Here is a 24160-nt window from a genome sequence, read left to right as displayed (position 1 = left end):
TCGGCCAAATAGGTTGGACGATCGGGCATAAGCTGGCGATTGAAGCCGCTCGGCAGACAGGGAGAGCGAGGAAAGCACGTTTTTGAGGGCTCAAAAACAAGCCATCAATTCTTTTTCTTCTGGACAAAGGAACGGTGTGGCTACAGTTCCTCTTTGCTCGTATCGTTGGCATCTACGGGCTCACATGCTTGATTTTCTTCAACACGCCCAAAGTTTTCGGCACACGCTTCGCAATCAGCAGCCGAGGGCCCACGGCAGCCGTGTTCGGAATGGCAGTTGGCGTGGCATGCAGCACATTCGTAGTGTCCGGCGGTGTTTCGGCAAAACGTGGCAGGCCTATCCTGGCAGGGCGTGCCACTCGCACATTCATCCACATCCTCACACAAGTCAGCCCCCTCGGCACGTTGAAACCCAGTGGCACACTAATGTAGGCACAGGGTTAGATGAGTTGGGGGATCTGAAACACTTGGGCTGACGAAAGCCCAAAAAGTGCTCACCTCAAGGCAGTGCTCAGCGCCGGCCGCCGAGCAGCTTGCACAAGCTGTGGCACAGCGCTCACAGGAAGCGCCATTGCCGGCAAAGTACCCTGGTGCGCATTCCAAGCAGCTCGGCCCAGTATAACCAGCTTCACAGGTACAGATACCCGAGCCCTGGCGCTCTCCAGCTCCTTGGCAAGTACCATGACCATTGCAAACGGCATTTCCCACGCGAGGACATGGCCTACATTTTGCCCCAAATGCATCGCTTGCGCAGCATACCTAAACCAGGCAAGGCATGGTCATGACAAGCAAGGCAAGGCAAGGCATGGCCGTTAAATTTGGAGGCGGGCGAGTTCTTTGCCAACAGGCCCAAGCTGTATGTGTGCAAAATCTCGTTGCTCATGGGGTACCGGACCTTGAGCTCATCGATGCAGAGAAGGCGCTCGAGCATTTTGTCAGCCTGGGCGTCCTTGCTCGCGTTTCTATGTCAAAGATGGTTGGCAAACAAGGCCCCCACGAGTTTCGTCAGACATCATCGCGGCTGTCTTCGGATATGGCAATCTGTCGGTGCAAGAAATGGCACAAACGGACCGCTCGCGCCACCAGTCGCCAAGAAAGTCTTCGTGCTTTTCCAGCATGGTGTGGCACTTGTAGTCGCCGGAGGAGCAGGCGTGCTCCAGGACCTCTTCAAACCGTGTCTCGCTGCAGCCACGAACAAAGATCAAACATGGTTGGATCCTGGACGTCAACTGCAAGACACGTTTCGGGCAGAGGACGTTTGGTTGTGGATGGTAAGGTGCGGAGACAAGTTGGTACACACCTTTTGGCCCAAGATCCTAGAGAGCGAGCTTCCCATGCGCTGTTACCCCCGCCTGCCATGCGTGTGAGCAACCGTTAGCTTTGGCGCAGCAGCGGGGGAGGCAATGTGGGAGCCCAGCAAGTCAAGGGGGGAGGGTAGCTAGAGGAGAGTACACCGAAGCCACTGGGATTGGCCGCCGCGGCATGAGCGTACCAAAGTTTGAATCGGCAGTTTTGAGCATGTGCGCGGCGAGATCAGATGTTAGCCTCCGGCAAGTGGCACAGGCGGCCCGATGAGACTTTGCAGCCGTGGATGAGTGGACTGAGAAGATAATAAGGAGCAAGGCCCAAAGGGCCAGGGTTGAAACGGCCCAGCCCCTGGACGCCGCCATTGCCGGTCGTTTAGGTCCAGAGCAAAGCGATGTGGCTGGTTTGCCGAGATGCTATTTGCCTCGACCAAAAGCATCATTATCGTCATCATGGTTTGGAAGCACCGAGAAGCTCCTCGTCTTTCGAGTGCAATGTCGAACAGTTGGTTTTTTTCATTCACTTTTTTTCTCGACTAAAAATACATCGGTTTCGAATTCTTGGAAATCAAACTGTCGCAACCTGACTCAACCGGAACAACCAGCTAAAAAATGGCATTCAGCACTGGCAGCTAGGAAAAGCAGGGCTGACCCAACAGAAGCAGTGGACTGATATCGGCAAAGGTATGACTGACAGAAAAGAAGAAGCAAGTTTCTTTGGAAATTTTCAAAAAGGGGATGGAAGCACTGGGCAACGCGAGGTAAAAACACAATCAAAGGGGATAGGGGCAAGGTGGGATGAGAGGTCAATCAAATTTAAAAGCCGGCGTTGATGAGGTAGTCACCGAGCGACTCCACAACGTTGGCGCAGGCACCAGCCTGAAAGCAAAACAGGTGTTGGCAGAGCCAAAAGAGGTAAGATCTGTTCCATACAACAGACGATACTCAAAAGACCAACCATACATCGGATCAATGCACACGCGTTGCATACCTGGAGACCACCCTCGTAGATACCAATGACAATGGCCTTGCCAGTCTTGACAACAACACAGCCGGCATCACCACCCTACGCAATGTTTGCGAGCGTTCAGCAAATCCAATGAGAGGGAAGACCTCGGTTCAGCCTTGTGTGCGACCTTGAAGCACAATAGCCTGCATGTGTCTGTAACACGACACGGTCAAAACAACCAAACAAAAGATCGAGCGGACAGGTGAGCCAACCTTGCGGCCATAGACGGAACGGCCGTCGTTGTTGCGGAGGAACATGTACTTCTGGCCACCAAGCTTGATGCCCGACATGGTCAGAGGTCCAGGGTCAGCAATGCCGCGGAACGCTGCCACAGCCTCTTCCTGAGTGACCTACAATACCAAAGCAGTAAAGCAAACCCAGCCGTTGAGCAACACCGCCTCTTGTTTGATCAAAAAAAAAAAAAAAAGTTGTTCCACCAACAAAACTAGCAGGACCATCAGCGGCGACAACGACAACGACAACAACAACAGAACATGATTTTGTGGATGGGCGGTGTGTCAAAGGGGAAAAAACAAGACGCTCACGCAGAACACGCAAAACAAGACTATTCGGTCGGCAGAAGAACAGGACAATTCAGCGCCAACACGGAAAATCAGTGACACTCTCCCAGGGTCTTGAAACGCATGGCTCTCTTGGTCTTGATAACGCGTGGCCTGAATCTGCTCTAGACTTGAGCTCACATCAAAATAGCAAGGACCGCTCGAGCCGAACTGACAAAGAGCTTGTCATCCCCTCAACAGACAAACAATTCAACAGACAAACACAACCATACGGCAGCCGTTGGGCGGTGTCCCGCACACGGCACTCAGTCGTGTACATCAACCCCACTGGGCGTCAGACAAGTTGGTAGCATTGCAGTGTTGACGTGTTGCGCAGGAATGTGTGTGCTTGCACCATGATCTGGCGTATCAAGCTTCAGGTGTTGCGTTTGTGCCAGTGGCATGGAAACAAAGAGAGTGCCAAGTGGCAGCGCGGTGGCAAAGTGAACTAGCTACCTACGTTGAAGCCAGCCGAGGTGGCCCAGGGGTTGCCGTCGTGGCCGTGAATGGCAGCCTTGGAGACGTGGCCCGAGCCAAGGAGGCTCTGATCAATGTACGTTTGCCAAGACATGATGGAAGGTTGACGTCGGGAGGGAGTTGAAGCTGGTAGTGATCGAAGCCAAATGGCAGTGCTGGCTTTGTTGCTGAATCACCCCTCAAGGTGTTCAGGCTTTGAACGGCGATGTTTCCTTTTGACCACTCAAACCTTTTGTCTTTGTTCTTTTGGTCTGACTTTGGTCCTTGGTGCAGGGCAAAGGGGCGGCTACTTTTGATAAGAAATGCTATAAGCCGAGCTAAAAAATTCGACCAAAACTATTCAAGTCTTGGTGGAAACTCGATTGTTTTTGCCCTCATTGGTCAGCCAACAGTTGGCGCAAGCAATCCTGTACGTCATCATCGATGTCAGACGGTTTGGCCACTCTAATGTCAGACTGATTCAACTGATTGGATTATTCAAAATTTGTCAACAAAAAGTGACGGGTTGATGTCTGGTCATTTTACTTGGTGGCATCCGCCTTGAGTTCGTCCGGACAATCGGGCTGGGCCGCTGGGGCAGCTTTGACAAAGGCCGGGTGCTCCGCAAGAGCCTGGTGGATCCGGGTGATGGTTGGATACTTTTTCATGTCCACGTCAAAGCTATGGATGGTTGGTGGAAAACAAACAAACAAAACATCATGGCCAGTTCCACCATGGCAGGTCAACAGCGGGTGTGTTTGGTATTCAACAGCGATGCTTAGAGCCCTTTGCGCCCCCCCACCCCCCCCAAGTCATGGTGCATACCGCTCAGCGTTGAAGACTTGTGGGACCAGGCAAATATCGGCCATGGTAATCTAAAAATGCAATGTGCGCGTCAGGTCGGACTGTACGCCAACTTGCGCGCCGTCACGTACGCAGCACCTGCAGGCCACGTTACCTCATCACCCACGCAATATTTGCCAGCGGTCTTGGACACGAGGAGCTCAAAGGCTGAGGGCCCGTCGATAGTGAGTGGAATCGCAAAATTGAGCCCTGTGCAGGGCTGAAACGAGCAGGCAAGCTGCAAGCTGCAACAAAACATACCATCAAATCCGTGCGTGATGGCCCACTTGCCCCATTCCATTTTGTGCTCTAAGCCATGCTTGCGCAAGACGCGCAGATTCTATGCAAGGGCGCGATGTAACCAGGCATGACAAGGGCATCCCCGTCTCAGGATATCAAAAGAATGCCCTCGAGTCTTGGGTGCTCAAACCGTACCTGCACCGGCTGGATGCCAGAGGTAATGATCTCCGTCAACATGCGGACCTATGAGGTACACACCGCGCGACTTAAGCTTTTCTCCCCTTGTCCATACGAGTTGCCCGATTCAAGAAACGCCTTTGGGTGCAGGCCTTGCAGATCAGCGGAGAAGCTGATCTGGGTTCAATCCATCAGGGGTTGGCTCGGGCGGATATTCACAGCCGAGATGCATAGCAACACAGCACGACTTGCCTTGGCCCGGAGCACGGGATCACGGGGCAAAATTGGAATTTCGGGCCGCGTTTCTTCAAGATACTCCATGATGCTCACCTGTGTACACGCCAGGCATCCCATAGCAAGAGTGAGAGGGATCGAGCAGGACTGCACATGCACGAAGGTTCCACGACTGGCAGTGTAGATCCGCCACCCTTGAAACTTCAAAAAGTGAGCACACGATTGACATACCGACTGGGTGAGCAGGTTACTGTCAATCTGCAGAGCGGGAACTTCACCCATGGGGTTGACGGCCAGATATTCCTCGCCACGCTAATGCAGAGATACATTGTCCATGGAAACATGCTTGAGCAACATGGCTACCTGCTGGGCGAGGGAGGCGGAAGCTACGTGGCCTTTACATTGCGGACCGGGGTTCGTTGCTGACCTGTTCCCCTTTGAGCAAATTGATGGGCTTGTATTCAAAAGGGATTTCCTTCAGATTCAGTGCTAACGAGCAAGACATCGTGAGCAATTCCGGCGCGAGTCCCAAGCTTCCCAAAAGATCAAACGGCTGACAGACGACAGCACGCAGCAAAGCAACTGTCGTTTGGTTTGGTGTCACATCAACCATCCGAGGCAAAGTCACAATGCCAGGCACAGATTGATGGCACGTAATCACATTGGGCTGTCCCCCCTAGGGCTGTCTCTTCCCCGCTGCTCACCAATGCGCACGCGAAAGGAGCACGAGGATCGAAAGTACGAATACAAGACTGGCGTCGACATGATGATGGTTGAAAGGTTTGGGTTTCTAGATCAAGCAAAACATTTGTAACCACGTTAGCATCGCATCGAGGCAAGCTGATCCAAAAAAAAAAAGGCACCCCGGTCCATCCACCATGCCGGTAAGGACGAGGCGCTCTGCCAGAGCCCCGAGCCATCGAGTGCGAGTCAGTGAATCACCGATTGACTTCAACACAAACTTGGTTCTGAACACACTCGGAAGAAGTAAAATGCTGGGATAATGTCAGACAAAGCGAAAAATTATTTTTCGAAAAAAAATTGGACCAACAAATTTTTTTTTTTTTTGCTTTTCCATCAATCGTTGCTGGGGCTCCTGCTCGTTTCGGGGTGGCTGCATCTTTAGGGTCAACGGGAGCATGGCCAGGCGGGGCAAAGTAAGCGGCTTTGTCCTGGACAAGGCCCTTTCTTCTCTTCTGAGTGATGAAGGTCAGTTTGATGAAAATACATTGGAACTGCCAGCCTGACTTGCCGGCCAGTTGCTTCATGCGCCGAATTTGTCTCCCAACCCTCAGGCGATTTGCAAGCGCCTCGCCGCCAAGGGCCGGTCGGCGGTGGAACTGCCAAGAAGCCCGCAGCCAGCAAACCTGCGGCAGACAGCTTTTATGCCGACATGGAGAAAGCGCTCGATGATTTTGATGTGCGTCAAGGCGGGCGCTTCTCTCATCGCATACATATGTTGCAGCCGAGGCGATCTGACTTCTGTGATCCGTGTGTATGTTTGTGTGTGCTCAGTTTGATAGCAACGACCAAAGCGCTCTCTCTTCAGCCCCCACGAGTCCTGGCGCACACTGGGTGAGTCTCGTGTCAAACGTGCCTCGGCGGACTGTGCTCCGATTGCATCCATTCAATTTGAAATAACTAGCAGCCGCTTGACAAGTGTGTTGCCGCCTCGCTTCTTCCTCGGCCGATTTGGTCAAACTCCAGACTCAGCCAGACGCCGAGGACCTGGATGCCGAGCTATTTGCTTCCATTGGGGTGACACCTACCGCCAAGAAAGCCGCCGCACCCACATCCAGTGGCGCCAAGCCCACCCCATCGGGCACCAATGGAGGCCGGGGTGCTGCGCGTGGCAAGGATTCTTCTGAGTCTGCCCCTGCTCGCAACCACGTCTCGTTCCAAACTTCGGCCAATCCCAATTTGGGCAGAAACGATGGTCCCGATAGTGAGGGCCTCGAGCTTGATGACAGTTGGGATCTCTCTGATGGTGCCGATGCCAACGGACGCTCCGCCAGCAGCCGCAATAGCGCCAAGCAACCGGTACCTGATCCTCCTCGTGATATGTTAAAGAGCCAAGCCGAGACCAAAAAGGCTGGTATTCAGCACCGTGCCCAGCTAGATGAGGATGACGATGACGATTGGGGTGCCGATACGGGGCCAGTCGAAATCCCCAGGCCTCGTGAATCTTCGAGCGGCATTGGGATACAGCAGCCCCAACCCCGATCTGCGGGCAATGATGTGCCTCCCATCAGCCCTACGTGGGCGGCCGAAAGCACTGCTGCAACGCGAGCAGACTCGACGCTCGGTGCACGGACCGCCCGCGCTCCCCCAGCTGCCGACGTTCCTAGTGAAGCTCAGCGCAATGATCCCGCTCACCCACCGGCGGTCCGTGAACGGCCCCGAACAGCTTCAGGGCGCTCCAACCAGCCCACGCCGCCTCTGGCTTCCCAATCGCGTGGTGCCAGCGCGCTCGACTTCTTTGACTCATTTGGCTCGTCCAAGCCCACATCTGCTCTACCTGCAAGCTCCAATCCTGTCCCAACCAGTCCCCTGCTATCAACCCGAAATCGTCCAGTCGCACCAAAAAGCCCTGGTGCTGGGCCAGGCACTCCTTCTGCTACTGCTACCACGGCCTTCCCCTTCACCTTTGAGCGCGATTCAACAGGAGTGCAACCTAATCAGCGCACTCTGGGGCCATCTGCGCAACTCCTGCCCAACCCTCACCTCGCTGGCCAAAACAAACTGGACTCCGTGGCAGCTCATTCTCCACAGTTTCAGGCTCAGAATCAGGCCCTGACTGCACAGGTCGCGGAACTTCAGCGTCAGCTCGCGGCAGCTGAGACTGAACGCCTCCGCTACCAAACAGAACTACAGCATACTCAAACCGAACGCACAGCTTTATCGGCTGAAACAGAACGGTTGCGTGCCGAGGTGATTGACCTTCAATCGCAGCTCACCGCAGCCAATACGGCTCGTGAAAATGCCCAGGCTGCCTTGCAAAACTCGCAGCAGCTGGCGCAAACAGATGCAGAGAGTCGCGACCACCTTGTGTCCTCGTTGCAAGCACGAGTACAGGCCTTTGACAGTCAGCTGCAAAGCAAGCTTGAAGAACTCTCGGACACTCATCGTGCCCAGCAAGCTCGGGTGTGTTGCTGAGCGTGCCGCCGCAAAGGTGATTTTACGGTTAATGAGATGCGTTGCTGAGATGTCATTTGCGCACGCATAGGTCAACAGCGAATGGGAGCAACGACTGGAGCTCCAAGCAGCGCGCAGTCAGCAGATGCTTGACGACACTAAAGCCCATTATGAGGTGAGAAACGAGCTGACTGATGTGTAAACATAGATTCAGCTCCCGCATCGTCTTGGCGCCACAAGAGCAAAGTGCATCGGCCCGCTTTTCTTGACGCCGCTACATTCCGACCGGCCTACCTCTGCTTTTACAAAAATGTTCGGTGTGCATCACCTTAGGCAATGTTGCGCGAAGTTAGGACTGCTCATGCCACCACAACACAGCAGTTGCGAAACGACCATCAACACGAGCTGGAGCAATTGCATGCAGCTCACCAAATTGAGCTTCGGGCTTTCCAAAATGCAAAAGACCAAGCCGGTATAATTGCCGAGCTTACGCAGTCGGTAGGCGCAACGTTCCTGCCTGGCCTTGCCAAGCCGCAGACGGCGCAGATGCTCTTACTTTGCATTGGAACCTCGTTTCTGTTCTCCTCTTTGATGTTGGCATAGCTGCAAGCCTCATCGCAGGAGCTGGCAAGCCTCCAGGCCGAGGCTAGCAGTTCACACCATGAAGATCTCAAGTACAAGCTTGCTCAGTTGACGACTCGAGAGGAGGTTAGTCACGTTGGAAAGATACAAGAGACTGGGTTTGCATTCCTCCCGCTGTATCGCAACCGGTCATTTCAATGTGGGGGGCGGGGACGGGGATAGTATGTCCAGGAGCAGCTCGAAGAACTCCGCCGCGGGCGAGCAGAGCTAGACCAGGTCAGGCAGCCTAGCCCTTGTTTTCTATTGCTCTTGCCAAACTCCGCTGGGCATTGGGTTGTGGTGAAGACTTTAAAACGGTCAATGCCTCAATTGGGTCTTGCCCCAACGTTCCTTGCAAAACAGCTGCGGCAAGACCTGTTACGGCAAAAGGCCGAGCAAGAACTGACGGCCCTGGAGCAGCGGCGTCTGCAGGAGAATCGAATCCGCGAACAGCAGGAGTGGCAACAAAAGTGAGTTTTCCTCATCTTCTCAAGGTTCATATCATGCCTTGTGCTATCTATTGCTTTGCGGTGTGTGAGTGCTCAACAAGAGTTCCAATCTTGGCACGACCAGGACTTTGATGCAGCAAGAGACCATGCAGCAAGAGCGTCAGCTTCTTGCGGAGATGCAAGCTGCTGAACGTGCCTCAATTGACGAATTGGTAGGCAGGGGTTGCATCCCCACACCAATGGGATGCCGTTTGCTCGTTACCACGGCACGCTCGGATTTGGGTGTTGCGTTGTAAATTAACCAGCGCGCGCTCACCTTCTGCACGTATTGCTCCTTGTCGACGATATGGTTATGGATTTTCCTTTTTGACCTGTCTTCAGCGTCGTGAAATGGCTGCAGATCGTCACAAGCAACTGCAAGAGATTAATGAGATGCGCCGCGAACTTTACCTCGAAAAGGCGCAGCTGAAGCAAGAGAAGCGTGACCTCCTATTGCGCGAGCGGCTCAAAACAGACAAGGCAAAGAGGCTTGCGCGAGACTTGTTCTTTCGTACATTTGAGACCCTTCCAAAGGCTTACTCTGCTTGTTCCATCCCGCCTTCGATTGCCATTGTGCCTAGCTGGGTGAGAGCAGTGAGGAGGTGCAGTCGGCCTTGCAACGAGCCCAGGACGAGCTGACAAGTTTAGCGACTCGCAAAGCCAAATTACAGGCAGACGAGGTGCGGATGTTGGGCCACATTGCTTTCTCATGGCATCAGTGCTCTCAGACTGGTCACTTCCTTTTTAGACTCAACTGGACAAGTACAAGGAGCATCTCAAGCGCAAGCGCCGGGCCATGGAGCAGGAGCAACGAGCCTTGCTTCAGGTTGCACGGGAGGTGGGTGGGTGGGTGTCAATTTAGCACTGGAGGGCCCAGCGCATTTTTATCATTTTGCATGTCTTTGCTCTTGCAACGGAATGGGTAGACGGAAAGCAAGGCCAAGGAGGTGCAGGCTCTGTATCGCAAGGTGCAAGAGGCCCAACATCAGGCTGCCGAGCAGCAAGAGGTACGACTGTAGATAGCAACGAAGCAAATCACTCTGGCAAGCTTTGACTCAAATTTGGTGGTGGGTGACATGCCAGGACGCACGTTTGGCATTGCAGCAAGCTGCACAGCAGCGGGCCTTGCTTGTGGAGCGTGAACAGCGCCTCAAGGTACGTGTCAGTGTGAGCATTGCGCTTCGCATTGCTCTCGGATCGCGAGACACGATGTTCAAGAGGTTTGATGGTCACGAGTGGTGATGCTACCTACACACAATGTGTATTCTTGCTTCCTGCCACTGAGATTCGCGTGCGCATTGATGCAATAGGAGGCACAATCTGAGCTGCTTGGCTTGCGTCGTGACGCGATGCGTTCGCATGGTGCAGCGGAGGTCGCAACTCCACCCCCAACCGAATCCGATCGTGACGGTCCCTTCGGGTAAGACATGTTTGGGCTCTGCTCTGCTGTGAGGGTAGCGTGAATGCGCTTGGCGCAGGGATCCGCGGTGATGCAGAGTGTACCGTGAAAGTTGAAAAAGAAAAGTCAAAAAAAGGTTAAACCAAAGAAAAAAAAAAAAAAAAAAGAGAGTCAACTGAGAAAGGAGGGGTTGGGGTCGACTTGGCACCGGCGCTCGGCGACGGCTAGCTATGCTTTAAACTCGAGAACGTGTTTGCGCGCTGCCTCATTTAGACGACCAGGCGACGTGGCTGCTGTGGATGAGGCAACAGCACTAGCGGCTGCTCGCCGCCATTTGGATCGTTGGGGGACGATGATGGCAACTTAATCGAGCAAGTCAAGCCCATTGGCTACCTTGGCAAGGCTAGTGTCTGCCAGTTGACGCTGAATCCGGAGTAGCTGGGCTTGAACTTGGTCTGCCAAAGCATCGCGCGAGTAATGGCGTCGTACATGGGCTTTTGCTCTTAGACCCGTTCGGCGCGCGGCGTGAGGCTGTGCATAGACCTCCCGCATTAGTCTCTGAACGTCTGAGACGTTGATTGAGGCCCATCTATATTTGGTGTGTAACAATAAAGTCAACAGATTGAGTTGCAGTGAGAAGTAATTGATGAGTTTAAAAATCATGAACGAACAGGCTTCAGTTGGCCCTCATCGCGAGCGCGTCAAAGTGCAAACCAACAGGAACAGGAAGCGCTGATGCACCACCAACTTCTTTGGGTGGTGCTGACATTGCGCCTACTTACTGGTGTCGCCCTTCAAAATCCCAGCCTGTAATCTGAGGTTCTCGAGGGAAAGCCTTTTCGAGACCATGAACGGGAATCAGGTAGGCTGTGCTTGCAGAAGTAAACTCAGTGATGCCAGACCTGCGAATGAGGCGAGGTAGATCGAGATTTCATGAGGTGCAAGTCACGAGCAAAATGCTAACAAGGGTGGGCAAGTTGGAAAACGTTCTCAGCAGAGGCGGTCATCATGTACCAATTTGTCACGATGGTGGGTAGACCCATCGCCATGGCCTCTAAAACGGGACGACCATAGCCCTCGGCGTGGGTGGGTAGAACAAAGGCATTGGCAGTTTTGTACAGCGCTGCATAGTCTGCCGTCGCGACTGGAGGGATCCAAGTTATGGGCGGCGGGCTGCGTGGGTTGACGCGGCGCATCAACTCAAGCACATCCCGCTACGATCAACAAAAAAGAAAAATTCAAATCAGTCCCTTCAGGGCTTGCTATCCAGATTATACACATCCCACCGGTGTGCACAAACCTCGGGGCGATCTTTGTCACGGCCCGATCGGATGTACAAAGCCACATTGTCGTCATGCGAAAACTCGCGCAGGAAGGCTTCGATAAGAATGTCCCAGCCCTGAAGCGGCACAAACGAGGCTTTCCGTGAGCGCCCCCGTGGACTTGAAAACATTGTACGGGCGTGTGCCTGCGCGTGTGCGCTTGAGCCATGCACAGCACCTTCCGATCTTCCCATTTAAAGATGCTCAAAAAAGTGAAGCGGCCATCACTTTCAGGCAGCAGCTGAGGCTTGGCCCGGGTCTTGGCTGGGTCAAAGGTGTCCGTATCCACGGCCTCTGCTCTCATGGATGGCAACCGGACCAAGCATCACGTGCCATGAGCAGTGACATCGGGTTGAATTTCACAGACAGGGCGGCATGATCGGCGTCTTACCAGGCACCACCACGACTTTGTGCGCAGGCACACCCTCACGAATAAATACATTGCGTCCCCATTGCGAAGGGACCCACACCTCGTCCACGAGCTTTATGCCAGTCTAGAGAATGCAGGGTGTGCCAGACCAAAGGAAAAAACAAAACAAAACAAAACAGAGCCAAGCCTGTCAGGTTGGACCGAACAAGATGAGGGCTCACATGTTCGAGTCGGGCTGCAACAACATACAACCCAGTTTGGAGGCAAGGAGGTTGTCTCGAACATGGCTCGTCCGATTGAGTAGTGTGGGTGGTCCGCTTCATACCTAAGAGCATCGGGTACATTGTACAAGTGACAAGGCGCCGGTGTACGCGGGCGGAAGTCTCGACAAACTCGGGGCACGTCCTATGGAGCGCAAATGGAGATGTTGCACCACCACGCACCGCTGAAGGTCGTCGTGGTAAGTGGCGGGATCATACTGCGTGATAAAGATGGTGATGCGCTCCTCTGGCAGATTCCGCATCGTGCGTTGCACGCGGGCACCATGATGGTCCAAATAGCTTTGCTACGGGTGCGTATAGTGATCACAACATGAGCGCGAGATCAGAACGAGCAATCAGGGTTCAGGTTGAGGTGGATTGGTGCGAGCGGCTGTCTACCCGAAGGGCTTCCAGCATGGCTTGATCACGTTTGGGCAGATCGTGGACAAATTCGGCCGTGTAGCCACCTAGACATACGGACACCAGCGCTGCCGTCAGCCTTATTCCAGCAAAGAGCTGAACCCTTTGAACCGAGCCATGACGCCGTGCTTTTGACTAACCGGTAAGACCAAGTAAAGGGATGCGCTTGGCCAGTGGCACAAGAAAGTCAACGGCCTCAGAGGCGATGCCTGTCCATGACTGCAGGAGTTTCCGTCAGCAGCGAGTGCAGATGCCGGACATTCCATCATGCTCACAAGTCACAGTGTATCGCTCCGCTCAGAGTCTGAGTGTCGCATCTGGGATTAAGTTAATACCACGTGATTGCGATAGCCACGTACATGCACCGGGGCATTCCATATAATGCGCGCCTGAATCGGGTAAGTATTGTTGGCATGGCAAGCCAGGCGACATGAACCATCTGTAAATGTGACATGATGATGTCGAATGATCATTTGGTCGAGCGTCGGTGAGAGCCGCCACCATGTTGTGTTTTCATGCACTCCCAGGCTGCGGAACGGGCTGGGCGGACAACGAACTGCTGGTTCGGGCCAAGGATCCGTCAAGGCAAACGAGTTCTTGAGGTGTACAGGTGGGTTTGATCTTGGCCATTGGCTCTTGCCGCGCTGCATGCTGGACAACGGGCCCGTTGCTGGAGGTCATGCCGTAGAGCTGCTCACACGGGTATTGTCAGGTGAAAGCGTGCTGGCAAGTTCAGGCAGGTCGTTGCAAGCAACAAACTTTGAACACTCACCACAAACGTAACGAGGCAGCAGGAGACAAGAGCGCCAGCCAACACAACCCAGGGCTGGCGCCACCCAGCACGGGATCGGCCCATCCTGCTGTTATCTGCTTGTCTGCGGCCCCCACATCCCCTACAGCGCGCCGCCGTTCGGGTGCCAAAACAGACACAAGAAGAGTCGAGAGAACGAAAAAAAAACCAAATTGGCGAAAGAAGTGATGGTGCTGGAAAAAGAGAGCAGAAATGTGTACATGCATGCATGATGAGGCGGTGCGGACACTGCTCACAGGCAGGGTGATTGATGGGGTACCATTTGACTTTGGACCGCCGCTCTAGCTCGCAGGATTCTGAGTGGGCCGTGAGACAAGTGTGTGAGCGGGTGCATGCTTGCCACGAGCATAGTAATAGTCATGGCGGACCAAGATCAACGGCAGGTGGCTGCCATTCTACCGGCCTCGGGCACGGGAAGTCGCACGGGTGCGAGCACGGCCAAGCAGGTTTGTCGTCACATCGTGCTGCGCGTGTCTTGCAGAAGGGACCTGCAGCTGTAGCTGCTGGGCAGGGGCGAAGAATCTGCATGCAGACGGTCTGACAGGCCCTTTGCCCATCTTGTATGTTAGTTTTGGATGATTGAAGGACGACCACTCCTATACTACACGCTACGAACAATGGAGAGCGTCGCATGGCTGCACGATGTCATTGTGCCAGTCAGTCAGGACATGATGGCTGATATGCGTGTCTGGCTTCAGACCTGGGGATTTGTCAAAACCCGACTCGTCGTCGGTGGTGATACTAGACATCGGTACGTGTGCTGATGTGCTGTGTGATCGCGCTCTTCTGGCAGCTGTGATGCTCATCCCACGCATTTCAAACGGGGTTCGTGCTGGCATGTCATGGGATTGCACCGAGCAGCTCCATTGCCAACGGTCTCAAAGCACTGAGGCCGACCACGACACTGGTCCTGGTGCATGACATGGTCCGGCCCTTTGTTCTGCCGTCAGATCTTGAAGCCGTTGTTGAAGCAGCAGCCGAATATGGAGCAGGTCAGCTGGGAGCAGTGGGCCCAGTCTATCCATTCAAGCATCATCCTCGATATGCTTTTGCTCTGGCTCCAGCCGGTGCCACGTCCATTTCTGTTGCATACCTTTTTGCCGTGCACTCATCGCGCTCTCTTGTAAAATCTTGCAAACCAACCACAGCCGGCTGCACACTTCCTCTCGTGTCTACTGTCGTCAAGCCCTCTGCGGATGGCTTTCTGGATCACGTGCTCACCAGGTCGGAGTATCTTGCAAGTCAAACGCCCCAGGTAAGCCATCTCGACCTTCTGTACAGCGCCCGCTGGCGTAGCCACAGCCGCGTAGTCTTGGCAGCCCTGTTTGCGCTTGGTATTTCTGAAGGCCAGTGACCATTGCCTTGACCTTCAACTTCCTCGGCTTTCTCACGGTGACGCCCACAATGTCTTCCACACACAACACGGACCAAAGGCCTTTCAGCGCTCGATTTTGGAGGCGGCTTATGCCAGCTGCTCGGCAGAGGATTTCGATCATGGTACGGAGGTTTTGCAGCTTGCGCAGCGGTATGCTGGGTGCAGTGCGAAGCTAGTTGATGTGCGTCCCAACGTCTGGAAGGTACGGTGATCGGGCGCGGTCTTGCAGGGCAAACATGTTTTCATTTTTGATTTGTGTGGGTGTGCGTTTTTGCCCATCACCACCAATTGATGAGCCTGTTTGCATGCTGCAACGGCCCTTGATTGGACACATGCAATGTTTCACCGGTTGCGCAGGTGACTTACAAGCACGATCTCTATGCGGCCGAAGCCATGATCAAGGAAGGGCAGCGAAAGGTATGTGGCCAACCCGCACCTTCATCTGCTTCCCCCCCGCCCTTTTTTTGTTTTTTGGACAGACATCCTTGCCCAGATCCGGCGGAGAATTCTGACTTGCAGCGTCTTTGTGGCCATGTCAAATCCAGAACGCGCTGGTGGTTGGTGCCTCGCGAGGGATTGGTTTGGCGGTGGCAAAGCAGTTGCGGGATCGAGGCTACGAGGTCAGAACCGGCCAGCTCTGTTAAACGGCTATGGCAAGCTTGATACTCCTCGATGACAACGCAAGCGGTGATTCTGTTCATCCTGTTTTAAAACCTGGGTGTTTTTTTTGTCATCAAGGTGTTTGCTTGCGCGCGGGGCGCTGCCGAGCTGCGTGCAGCCTGTGCTGCGATCGGCGCGACGCCGGTGCCTGGCGATGCCTCCACTTCAGCCACTCTTCAGCTGGTCTACGATCAGGTGCTTGCCCGCTTCTGCTTCAAGACGTTGGTGACAGGCTGTGCGTTGGGCGTCGGTGGCTAAACAGGCTCATGAGCCGCTATCGCTGGGCTGGGTGCATCACCAAACAGGTGCTTGCAAAAGCATCACGCATCGACGTGGTCATCAATTCGGCAGGCTTTGTGGCACTGTCTTCTCTTGCCGATACGGTCTGGTGATTCGTTTTTATACAAACGTGGAGGCCGCGTAGCCTGGCTAACTTTTCCACACCCTCACCGGTGGTGGGCCGATCCTCTGGGGACACAGGACGATGAAACGTGGAACCGCATGCTGCACGGCAACTTGTCGAGTGTGTTCTTCTCAAGCCGTGCTGCTTTTCGAGGTGTGTACTCATGTGCATGCATCAGGGCGGGTGTTCAGACTTTCTTGGGTTCTGACTCGGCTCGCTGCCTTGCTTCACCCTCCAGTCATGTCGGAACAGGCAGGTGGTGGTGTCATTATCAATCTGGGGTCGAGCTCTGCCGTGGGTGGTCGACTGGATCAGGGGGCGTATGCAGCAGCGAAAGCAGGTGTGCACTGTCTGACTGAAACATTGGCATTGGAGGGCCGGATGAGCAACATTCTCTGCTATTGCGTGGTACCCCGCCGCACGTATACGGATATGCGGACATCCATGTTTCCTTACGAGGTGGGTCACCAAAGTGGAAACTCTGGATGGACAAGGGCTTTTGAATGCTTGATCATGCGGCATCATCTTTACAAAAGCAGCTACGCAGGGCTCATGTGCGCGGCCCATTCTTCTTGCCCTCGCCCGCCCTCAGGCCCGTGCTGACTGCCTGTCACCCGAGGCGGTGGCCGAGCTCATTGTCAGCCTCGTGCGTTACCCAAACCCATTGCTTTCTGGTCAAGCCTTTTTTGCCAAATAAGAAGCCGTGCCAAGCAAATCTGGCCGTTTCTGTCCCGGTCTGAGCCCCGTTGCGGCACACGCTGCGGCCGACCGCCAGAGCCGACCAAAAGATGCTGGCTTGCATCCACTATAATAGCATTTTTGAATCTTGGCGCGAAAAGCCTGTTTCCTTCTTTTTGTTTTTCTCTGTTTTTGCTACAAACGCGTCTGACTTTCATTTGATGGGTTCTCCTTTGTGTTGTTATTTTGTGATAACCGGACCAAAGAGAAAGACGCAACTGCAAGCCAATCGCGCATACCATTAAAAGCAACTGCCTCACAGCTTGACGCATCACTGAAAAACAAGTTTTTGGCGGCGGCCATTGTGCTGGCGCAGCTGATCGGCCCGTGCGCTGGGGGGTACCTACACGGGTGTTGCCGTGTTGCCGGTCGATCCAGCGACGGTACTGTGAGCCAGACGCGAGCTATTTGCGTCTTTGCTTCTTGACGTGGAAACATTGAGGTTTCCAAACGTCTTGTGACCTGGTCAACGGCAGGGCTTCCTCGCTGGTCGTTCCAGCCGCGTGCGCGCCCAACGCTTGCACGGTGAGAATGTGCGCACGACGGCTCTGCCACTAGATACTAGAACCCCTGATAACTCATCTACTTTTTTTTTTTGTTTTTTAAGATTTTTTTTTTTTTTTTTCCAGCAGACTACCTTTGCCAGTTTGTTGCCTATTGTGTGTCGCGGTTCTCCGCACCACTCACCATGTCTGCGGATACCACACCCGAGCAGTACCAGTACAAGGCACCCTGGCCCATCTATAGCTCTGCTTGGTCGCAGAAAAAGAACAAACACTACCGACTTGCCATCGGCTCTTTTGTCGAAGATTACTGCAACAAGGTGCGCTCGATTCACAACCCGGTATCGGGTTTAGCGACATTCATCCCGTGCGGCCTGAACGGAAGCCGCACGGGGACAAAATTCTTATCGGGCGTTGTCTCACGGTATTCTAAACACTGTTTGAGCAGATTCAAATTGTCACGCGTCATCCAGACTCCTCCACCATCCAAGTGCACAGTACCGTCGATCATCCTTATCCAGCGACCAAAATCGCATGGCTCCCTGACCCTGATGACACTCGTCCTGATCTCTTGGCGACCACGGGCGACTACCTACGCATTTGGCGCGTCGAGGAAAACTTGACTAGCATGGAATGCCTTCTGAACAATGTATGTGGTGGTGCCGCTTTCCTTTTTGCTTGTTTTTTTCCCCCTTGCGACAAGCGGCTCGGGCTCATTTTTCGGCGGAAACGGGCGCAGAACAAAACTTCAGAATTTTGTGCACCGCTCACGTCCTTTGACTGGAGCACGGTGGACCCAAACCGTATCGTGACCTCTTCCATCGACACTACCTGCACGGTTTGGGACATCCGCGCCGAGAAGGATGTTGGCCGCGCCAGTGGCGATGCAACCACTCAACTCATTGCCCACGACCAAGAAGTCTACGACGTGGCTTTTAGTAGCCAGAATCGGGAGGTCTTTTCAACCGTGGGTGCCGATGGGTCGGTGCGCCTCTTTGACTTGCGCAGTTTGGATCATTCCACCATTATCTATGAAGATCCGCAGCAAACGGCCCTTTTGCGGCTTGGTTGGAACAAACAAGATGCAAACTTTCTCACTGTAAGTCCTTCGTTGTCAGCCCCGCAGTGCCGGGTACTCTGATCAAAAAGTTGCTGCACGCCTCATGGGGCCACCGGAAACCGTTGGGTTGAAAGTTGAGCGTGTCACGCGAACTCATCCTCCCTGTTTCCCCACCTCCCGTGCAACTCAGGTGTTAAAGATGGATTCGCGTGAGGTTGTGCTGGTGGACATTCGCATGCCTTGCGTGGCGACGGCCACGCTCTCATGTCATACCGCAGCCATCAACGGCATGTCGTGGGCGCCACATTCAGCCTGTCACATCTGTACGGCTGGGGATGACAACAAGGCCATCATCTGGGACATTGGAGGTATTCCTCGCAAGGATCCCGATCCCATCCTGGCCTATGACGCCGATGGCAACATCAACAATGTGCAATGGTGCGAGTCCTTTCCTGAGTGGATTGCCATTAATCACGACAACGTGTTGGAGCTGCTCCGCGTTTGAGTGCATGAACGTCGAGGAACGCACGCCGGTGCGGTGTGCTTCCTCGGGGTCCGAATCGTCGGCTCGATGGTTGGCCGATGGGTTCGTCGGGCTGTGTGAATGTTTGAGTGTTGTGTGTGTCCAGATACTGCTCATTAAAAGTTTGGCAGTTGGCTTGGGCGGCCAATATACTTGTGTGATGTTGGCAGCCTTTCGTCGCTCATTGGGCGGCTGCTCCGTTGCCATGTGGCTCGCCGTGGTTCTTTCTGTTAGCATGTTTCTGTCCGCCCTGGTAGCCATAATTGACGATCTGTCACCTAGAAAATGGTGCACACTGCGCATACAAGATGGGTGCTGGAACCAACATTTGGCCACGGAAGCTCTGTATCGCCAGATGGCCATGACGTCAAGTAGACTCCGTTGCGCGAGAAAAATTTGTTGGTTTTTATTCGATTGTTTCATTCATCTTTATTGACAATCAACTGTGGCGCGCGCAAACTCTGCGCTAACTTGGCGAGTAACTGACACGCCACGGAACTCAGAACTGATATTGCTGTCGCATCAAGTGTTCATAATCGGAAGCATGTGTCTGGAAGCTGTTTGACTTGATCTTGTGCAAATGCACACATGCCTGTCCTTCATGCGCAGAGGACGGTAACGGGCACCTTGCGAGGCTCTGTGCTGGGCTCTTGGTTTTGCTGCTCTGCCATCTCCACGTCCAGCTGGGCAGCGGAGAGCGGGGTGTCCTTGGGTGCCTCCGGAAACCAGTGCTGTGTGCGATTGCATAGCCAGACGAGGGAAAGCATGATGGGAACCTCTTCCAAGACACCAACGACTGTGGCCAAAGTGGCACCCGAGTCGGCGCCCTCAAGAGAGATGGCAAGCGCGACGGCCAGCTCAAAGAAGTTTGACGTTGCAATGAGGGCCCCCGGTGCTGCATAACAAAAGGGCACACGAAGGTACCACATCACGCTGTACGCCAACCCAAAGATGAAATAGGTTTGAATGGTCAATGGAACGGCGATGAGCAGGACGTGGACCGGTTGGTCCACGATGGCTTGCCCCTGAAAGATAAAAATGAGGACGAGAACCGCGATAAGGGCAATCATGGTAAACGGCTTGAGAACGCGCTCGATCCTCTGCAGCAAGGCATCACCACCATGCCGGCGAGCATGAGCTCGCGTACCCAGGGCCGCCAAACCCGGGACACACATGAAAAGTGCCAAGGACAGGAAAGCGGTCCCCCAAGGGAGGGGGATGCTGCTGGCTTGCAGGAGGAGCATCATGGTCGGGATGTACAGAATAAAAATGAGAATGTCGTTCACGGCAACTTGCACCAGCGTGTAGGCCGCGTCGCCGCTCACGAGGGCTGACCAGACAAAAACCATGGCGGTGCACGGGGATCCCCCGAGAATGACGGCGCCGGTGACGTATTCCTCCTGGAGTTGATCGCTAATCACGTCTTCAAAAGCCACGTCAATGAATAGCTTGGCCAGGCCGTACATGCAGAACGGCTGAATCAGATAGTTGATGCCGGTGGTGACGAGGATGGGCTTCAGGTTGTACCGCACGCGCTGGAGGGCAGTCAAGTCAATTTGCAGCAGCATGGGATAGACCATAATCCAGATGAAGATGGCAATGGGGATGGAGATTTGGGCAACGGTTGCTGACTCCAACGCATCGGGAATGGCTGGCACGTAGTAGCCAACGAGCACACCCACAGCCATGGCCAGAAGCACCCACACGGTGAGAAAGCGTGCAAACGTGTCGATGGCGGCTGGCGGGGCTGATCCCGTCTCGCTGGAGCCAGCTTCGGCTGAGACGGCCGGCATCGCCGCTGAAGATGGTTGGCTCACATCGGTCTCAGACAATGCGTCGTACGCTGCTGGCATTTTGGTGACCATTGCGCCAGTCACTGAAGCCGAACACTCGGCGATAGCCCGCAGAGACAGCGCGGGCCGCCGCCAGATTTCGCATTAGGTCCAAGGCGACACGGCAAGAGTCAAGAGCAAAGTGACATGACATGACATGACATGTGACATGATGACGACAAATTGTCACACAAATGTCCAAATGAATGCGACCCAAACCAATCGACAGTCGACTGTTATTAATCTTTCTCTTGTGCGACCGACACGCGACGGACCCTTGGTCAGGCAGCGCATGACAGAAGCTGTTAGCTCACTTTTGTTTGGTTTGTGCTTGTCGATGAACGTCTAAAGTTGGTTGGATCCAAGGGTTAAGACAATCGTACAATTCGCTGCTGGCGCATCGGCGCGACACAGCGGGTCGCAAACAAGGTCACAGTCTTTTCATGTCGCACATGACACACGACACAGACACAAGACACAGACAAGCAAACGGAGGAGAAAATTCTTCGCAACGAGAAACAACTTAGGCGACCGTCAAGCGCGAGGAAATGTCAGCCATGGTCCAGAGGACCACCTTGCCGTCCAGACCCACGGTGGCAAACTTGGCCACGTTGCCCACCTGGCCCTCTACAATGGAGAGCTCAAGAATGGCGTTTTGATGGGCTGACTTGACCGAAGTCTGCAGAGCATCACTGGAGTCGGTGCCACGCTTGTCCAGGTTGCGGAACTTGTCCAGGGCGCTGAACTTGCTGGCCGCCGCCTTTTCCTCACGTGCGTCAGCATCGCCGACAAAGGAGAGCTTGCCACCGGCAAAGGTAAAGAGCATGGGCGTGTAGTCATGACCAGCGGCAATGAAGCTCTGACCGGTGACCCACAGTACGGTGCGGAAGGGCAGCTGGCGGGTGATCAGGCGAGAGACCTGGCAGCTGTTGTTGCCATCGGCGACGTAGACGCTCGAGTCGTGACCAACGTAGGCCAACAGGTTGCCGTCGCCGCTAAAGGCAACGTCGTGAATCCAGCCGCCACCCACGGGGCCGGTGCCAAACTCTTGGACCAGCTCACCAAACTTGGTCTGCGCGCCCCAGCAGGTGGGGGCGGGCTTCTTATCCACGCCCTTGATGGCAGCGCAAAATACGCGGCACTTAAAATCACTGCTGCCCACGGCCAGGAGGCAGTTGTTGGGATGCCAGTCGAGGCTCAGAATCGTGGAGCGAATGGGCTTCTTGATGTGCTTGGACACCCACCAGTCGTTGTCCTCCTCAAAATGACAGACGGAAACAAGACGGGCGCCGCTGCCAACGGCAAACTTGTCCTCGTTTGGGGACCACTTGACACAGGTGGCTGCGCGGTTGATGCGGAGAATGACCAGCGTGGGCTTCCACTCGGCACCGTCAAACTCCCACACGTAGGCGTTACGATCCTGAGCACAAGTCACAAGCTTGTTGCTATTGGGAGCCCAGTCAATGCTGGTCACGTTCTGCGTGTGCTCCTGCAGCACATGCGCCTTCGTAAAGGTCTTGCCATCAAACTTGAAGATGATAACATCAGTCGAGTTGGGCGAGATCGCCAGTTCTACAAAACACACCAGTGCGCGGCAGAGCATCAGGTTAGAGTGAAACAAAACATGTTTTGCGTGCATCGCCCATTTTCTCCGCACCCCAACTCTAAGCTGTTGCCTCATAAACCTACGGGTGCGATCCTTGTTCCAAGCATGGCAGGAGACAGGTGCCGTGGGGTTGGAAACGAGCTGCGCGGGCAAAAAAACAAACAAACCAGAAAGGGCAGGAAAGCCCATCAAATGGCAGAGTGAGCGAGACAGCTGGCAGCAAGGCCCCGACGCACAATCGTGCTCACTGGATAACATCAACAAGCTTCATCGTTTCTCCAACGTCCAGCCCCGATCACCCACCCACCTGGTGTTGCGACGGCATTGCGGCGGACTCTGGGCAGTCAACACCACAACTGGCAATGGGCGAATGCGGGAAGGGCGCGAGCTGGGGCGGGGGCGTCAGGCGATGCGACAGTGAGCAGCGATGGGGATGCTGCCCTTTTTTTCTTTTTTCCTTGCGAGACGATGAAGAGAACTGGCGCCTACTTGGCTCTGTTCGGATGTTTGAATAGCTCAACCCCTGTTTTTACCGACAATATGATTACCTAAAAATTCTTGGGAAAATGTCAGCATTATTCCGAGTCAATTACAAAGGGGGCCTGAACGAGCGTGCCCGTAACACAAACCAACTATCAGCTGCGCAACGGGTGAAGACATACATAAGACTTTTACGAACAGAAAGTGTATGTAAAGCAAGCAAAGCCCTCCTTGGGATTGGCAATTAGATGGTGGGAAGCAGCACGGTATTGCTCGTTTCTGCACAATAGAAGACGACAAGCGGCACGACTGCGCGCTTGGCAGCGGCAGCGCGCAGGATGCGGAGGACTGCCTGTTGTAGTGACTCAAACACTTCCTTGGACCGCGAGTGGTTGAAGGGGCCCTCTGCGTGAAGCTCACCACCCATGATGGAACACCGCTGTAGCACGTCGTCGAAGATCTTGCCCGGCACCTCGAGCACCAGGATCAAGTGCTGCGCACTGCTTTCCCCGAGCTGCTCGAGAAAGGTGAGACAGGACCGCTGCGCGTTGCTGGCCAGCCGCTTGCGTGCAGCCGCCGACATCTTTTGGCTGCCGGTAGGCACCACCTCAATTTGAACTGCGGCCGAGGCGGGTGCGGCCCCGTTGTTGTTGCTCGCGGCACCTGCACTTGTCAACCCCGGGGCAGTGCCTCCCATGACTGGATCCCCAGCGTAGTGCATTGTCAGCCCTGCCAGAGCCTCTTTCCACGTTTGTTCTACCGTAGTGCCGCTCACGTGGTGCACCATGACCGTGGGGTTCTTGGACGAGTCCTTGACCACGACTGTGTGCACGGCTGTCGCTTCCGAGCTGACCTCTGGACCCTCACCATCGGGATCCGGCACCGTTACTGTGCATGGCACGCCCCGTTGCCACAGCTGTCCAGCCAGATTCCATAGGACATGCTTGTGGCCGCGGAAGGTATCAGCAATCCGCAGATGAACATCCGCCACATGGCCACTGGTTGTGGGCTCTTGTTCGCTCAAAATGCGCTCCAAGGGCGACAGCGCTAGATCCAGCCCCACGGCAAAGGGCAGCTCATTGGCCTTGTGCCCCAGCGCCATGCCGGGCAAGAGGTCCGAGTAATCTTGACCCATGCCCACCACAACATCCGTTGTCTCACTTGGCCTTAAAACTACACGCATCTGAAAGCCTTCGCACCCGTCTTGGTCGGACGTGAGCAAGGGGTCAAGTACAAACGCGCTCTGACATCCCATGGCGTTTAGCGAAGCTTCGACAAGGCTCAGCAGTTCAAAGGCCGCCCCAGCGGCACCACTTGTCGTGTCAATCACTG

At 54.5% G+C, this 24160-nt stretch overlaps 9 protein-coding genes across 9 annotated transcripts; 3 read left to right on the top strand and 6 right to left on the bottom strand.

Annotated features, from left to right (window-relative positions):
• Nucleotides 1-172: 172 nt before the first annotated feature.
• Nucleotides 173-1669, bottom strand: MONBRDRAFT_23120 (uncharacterized protein; the record flags this gene model as incomplete). Its single annotated transcript, XM_001743116.1, has 5 exons — nucleotides 173-336; nucleotides 759-961; nucleotides 1071-1181; nucleotides 1300-1351; nucleotides 1492-1669. 5 exons carry the CDS (start codon nucleotides 1667-1669, stop codon nucleotides 173-175), a joined length of 708 nt encoding a protein of 235 aa, XP_001743168.1.
• Nucleotides 1670-1841: 172 nt separating this feature from the next.
• On the bottom strand, nucleotides 1842-3480 carry MONBRDRAFT_35996 (uncharacterized protein). The gene is made up of 4 exons (XM_001743115.1): nucleotides 3333-3480; nucleotides 2525-2662; nucleotides 2295-2369; nucleotides 1842-2182 (listed from the first exon to the last, which is right to left on the bottom strand). Exons 1-4 carry the CDS (start codon nucleotides 3441-3443, stop codon nucleotides 2120-2122), a joined length of 387 nt encoding a protein of 128 aa, XP_001743167.1. The 5' UTR covers nucleotides 3444-3480; the 3' UTR covers nucleotides 1842-2119.
• Nucleotides 3481-3870: 390 nt separating this feature from the next.
• MONBRDRAFT_21180 (uncharacterized protein) lies at nucleotides 3871-5587 on the bottom strand (the record flags this gene model as incomplete). Its single annotated transcript, XM_001743114.1, has 9 exons — nucleotides 3871-4009; nucleotides 4154-4203; nucleotides 4287-4339; nucleotides 4433-4511; nucleotides 4607-4654; nucleotides 4829-4918; nucleotides 5054-5134; nucleotides 5250-5311; nucleotides 5527-5587. The coding sequence occupies 9 exons, from the start codon at nucleotides 5585-5587 to the stop codon at nucleotides 3871-3873; spliced, it is 663 nt and encodes a 220-aa protein (XP_001743166.1).
• Nucleotides 5588-5961: 374 nt separating this feature from the next.
• MONBRDRAFT_23117 (uncharacterized protein) lies at nucleotides 5962-10490 on the top strand (the record flags this gene model as incomplete). Its single annotated transcript, XM_001743433.1, has 15 exons — nucleotides 5962-6031; nucleotides 6118-6242; nucleotides 6338-6397; nucleotides 6530-7207; nucleotides 7250-7966; nucleotides 8049-8132; nucleotides 8291-8455; nucleotides 8561-8665; nucleotides 8942-9048; nucleotides 9152-9239; nucleotides 9409-9651; nucleotides 9815-9904; nucleotides 9993-10073; nucleotides 10150-10221; nucleotides 10377-10490. The coding sequence occupies 15 exons, from the start codon at nucleotides 5962-5964 to the stop codon at nucleotides 10488-10490; spliced, it is 2799 nt and encodes a 932-aa protein (XP_001743485.1).
• A 364-nt stretch (nucleotides 10491-10854) lies between these two features.
• On the bottom strand, nucleotides 10855-13310 carry MONBRDRAFT_23116 (uncharacterized protein; the record flags this gene model as incomplete). The annotated part of the gene is made up of 10 exons (XM_001743113.1): nucleotides 10855-10920; nucleotides 10955-11054; nucleotides 11248-11367; nucleotides 11480-11679; nucleotides 11766-11864; nucleotides 12529-12562; nucleotides 12601-12722; nucleotides 12817-12884; nucleotides 12978-13056; nucleotides 13197-13310. The coding sequence occupies 10 exons, from the start codon at nucleotides 13308-13310 to the stop codon at nucleotides 10855-10857; spliced, it is 1002 nt and encodes a 333-aa protein (XP_001743165.1).
• A 721-nt stretch (nucleotides 13311-14031) lies between these two features.
• MONBRDRAFT_2255 (uncharacterized protein) lies at nucleotides 14032-15425 on the top strand (the record flags this gene model as incomplete). The annotated part of the gene is made up of 6 exons (XM_001743432.1): nucleotides 14032-14094; nucleotides 14218-14399; nucleotides 14510-14640; nucleotides 14797-14903; nucleotides 15082-15225; nucleotides 15381-15425. Coding segments are annotated over 6 exons (672 nt in total), but the record flags the coding sequence as incomplete, so codon positions are not given.
• Nucleotides 15426-17047: 1622 nt separating this feature from the next.
• MONBRDRAFT_17740 (uncharacterized protein) lies at nucleotides 17048-18892 on the top strand (the record flags this gene model as incomplete). The annotated part of the gene is made up of 5 exons (XM_001743431.1): nucleotides 17048-17351; nucleotides 17432-17647; nucleotides 17776-17976; nucleotides 18067-18426; nucleotides 18578-18892. The coding sequence occupies exons 2-5, from the start codon at nucleotides 17513-17515 to the stop codon at nucleotides 18890-18892; spliced, it is 1011 nt and encodes a 336-aa protein (XP_001743483.1). The 5' UTR covers nucleotides 17048-17351; nucleotides 17432-17512.
• A 617-nt stretch (nucleotides 18893-19509) lies between these two features.
• MONBRDRAFT_5977 (uncharacterized protein) lies at nucleotides 19510-20775 on the bottom strand (the record flags this gene model as incomplete). The annotated part of the gene is made up of 1 exon (XM_001743112.1): nucleotides 19510-20775. One exon carries the CDS (start codon nucleotides 20773-20775, stop codon nucleotides 19510-19512), a length of 1266 nt encoding a protein of 421 aa, XP_001743164.1.
• A 490-nt stretch (nucleotides 20776-21265) lies between these two features.
• On the bottom strand, nucleotides 21266-22815 carry MONBRDRAFT_35994 (uncharacterized protein; the record flags this gene model as incomplete). Its single annotated transcript, XM_001743111.1, has 3 exons — nucleotides 22656-22815; nucleotides 22432-22489; nucleotides 21266-22314 (listed from the first exon to the last, which is right to left on the bottom strand). The coding sequence occupies exons 1-3, from the start codon at nucleotides 22671-22673 to the stop codon at nucleotides 21266-21268; spliced, it is 1125 nt and encodes a 374-aa protein (XP_001743163.1). The 5' UTR covers nucleotides 22674-22815.
• Nucleotides 22816-24160: the final 1345 nt, after the last annotated feature.

Source organism: Monosiga brevicollis, genomic scaffold (genome assembly GCF_000002865.3).
Source record: "Monosiga brevicollis MX1 MONBRscaffold_3 genomic scaffold, whole genome shotgun sequence".
NCBI lineage: Eukaryota > Choanoflagellata > Craspedida > Salpingoecidae > Monosiga > Monosiga brevicollis.
Note: the sequence above shows the minus strand (reverse complement) of the source record. Positions and strands in the feature narration are given on the sequence as shown.

What these genes read in the sequence shown, in the direction of transcription:
- MONBRDRAFT_35996 (XM_001743115.1), bottom strand. Translation starts at nt 3,443, where the DNA reads ATGTCTTGGCAAACGTACATTGATCAGAGCCTCCTTGGCTCGGGCCAC. An exon ending in GTTCCGTCTATGGCCGCAAG is followed by an intron (nt 2,370 to 2,524) that starts GTTGGCTCACCT and finishes AACATTGCGTAG; the next exon opens with GGTGGTGATGCCGGCTGTGT. An exon ending in TCTACGAGGGTGGTCTCCAG is followed by an intron (nt 2,183 to 2,294) that starts GTATGCAACGCG and finishes TTTTGCTTTCAG; the next exon opens with GCTGGTGCCTGCGCCAACGT.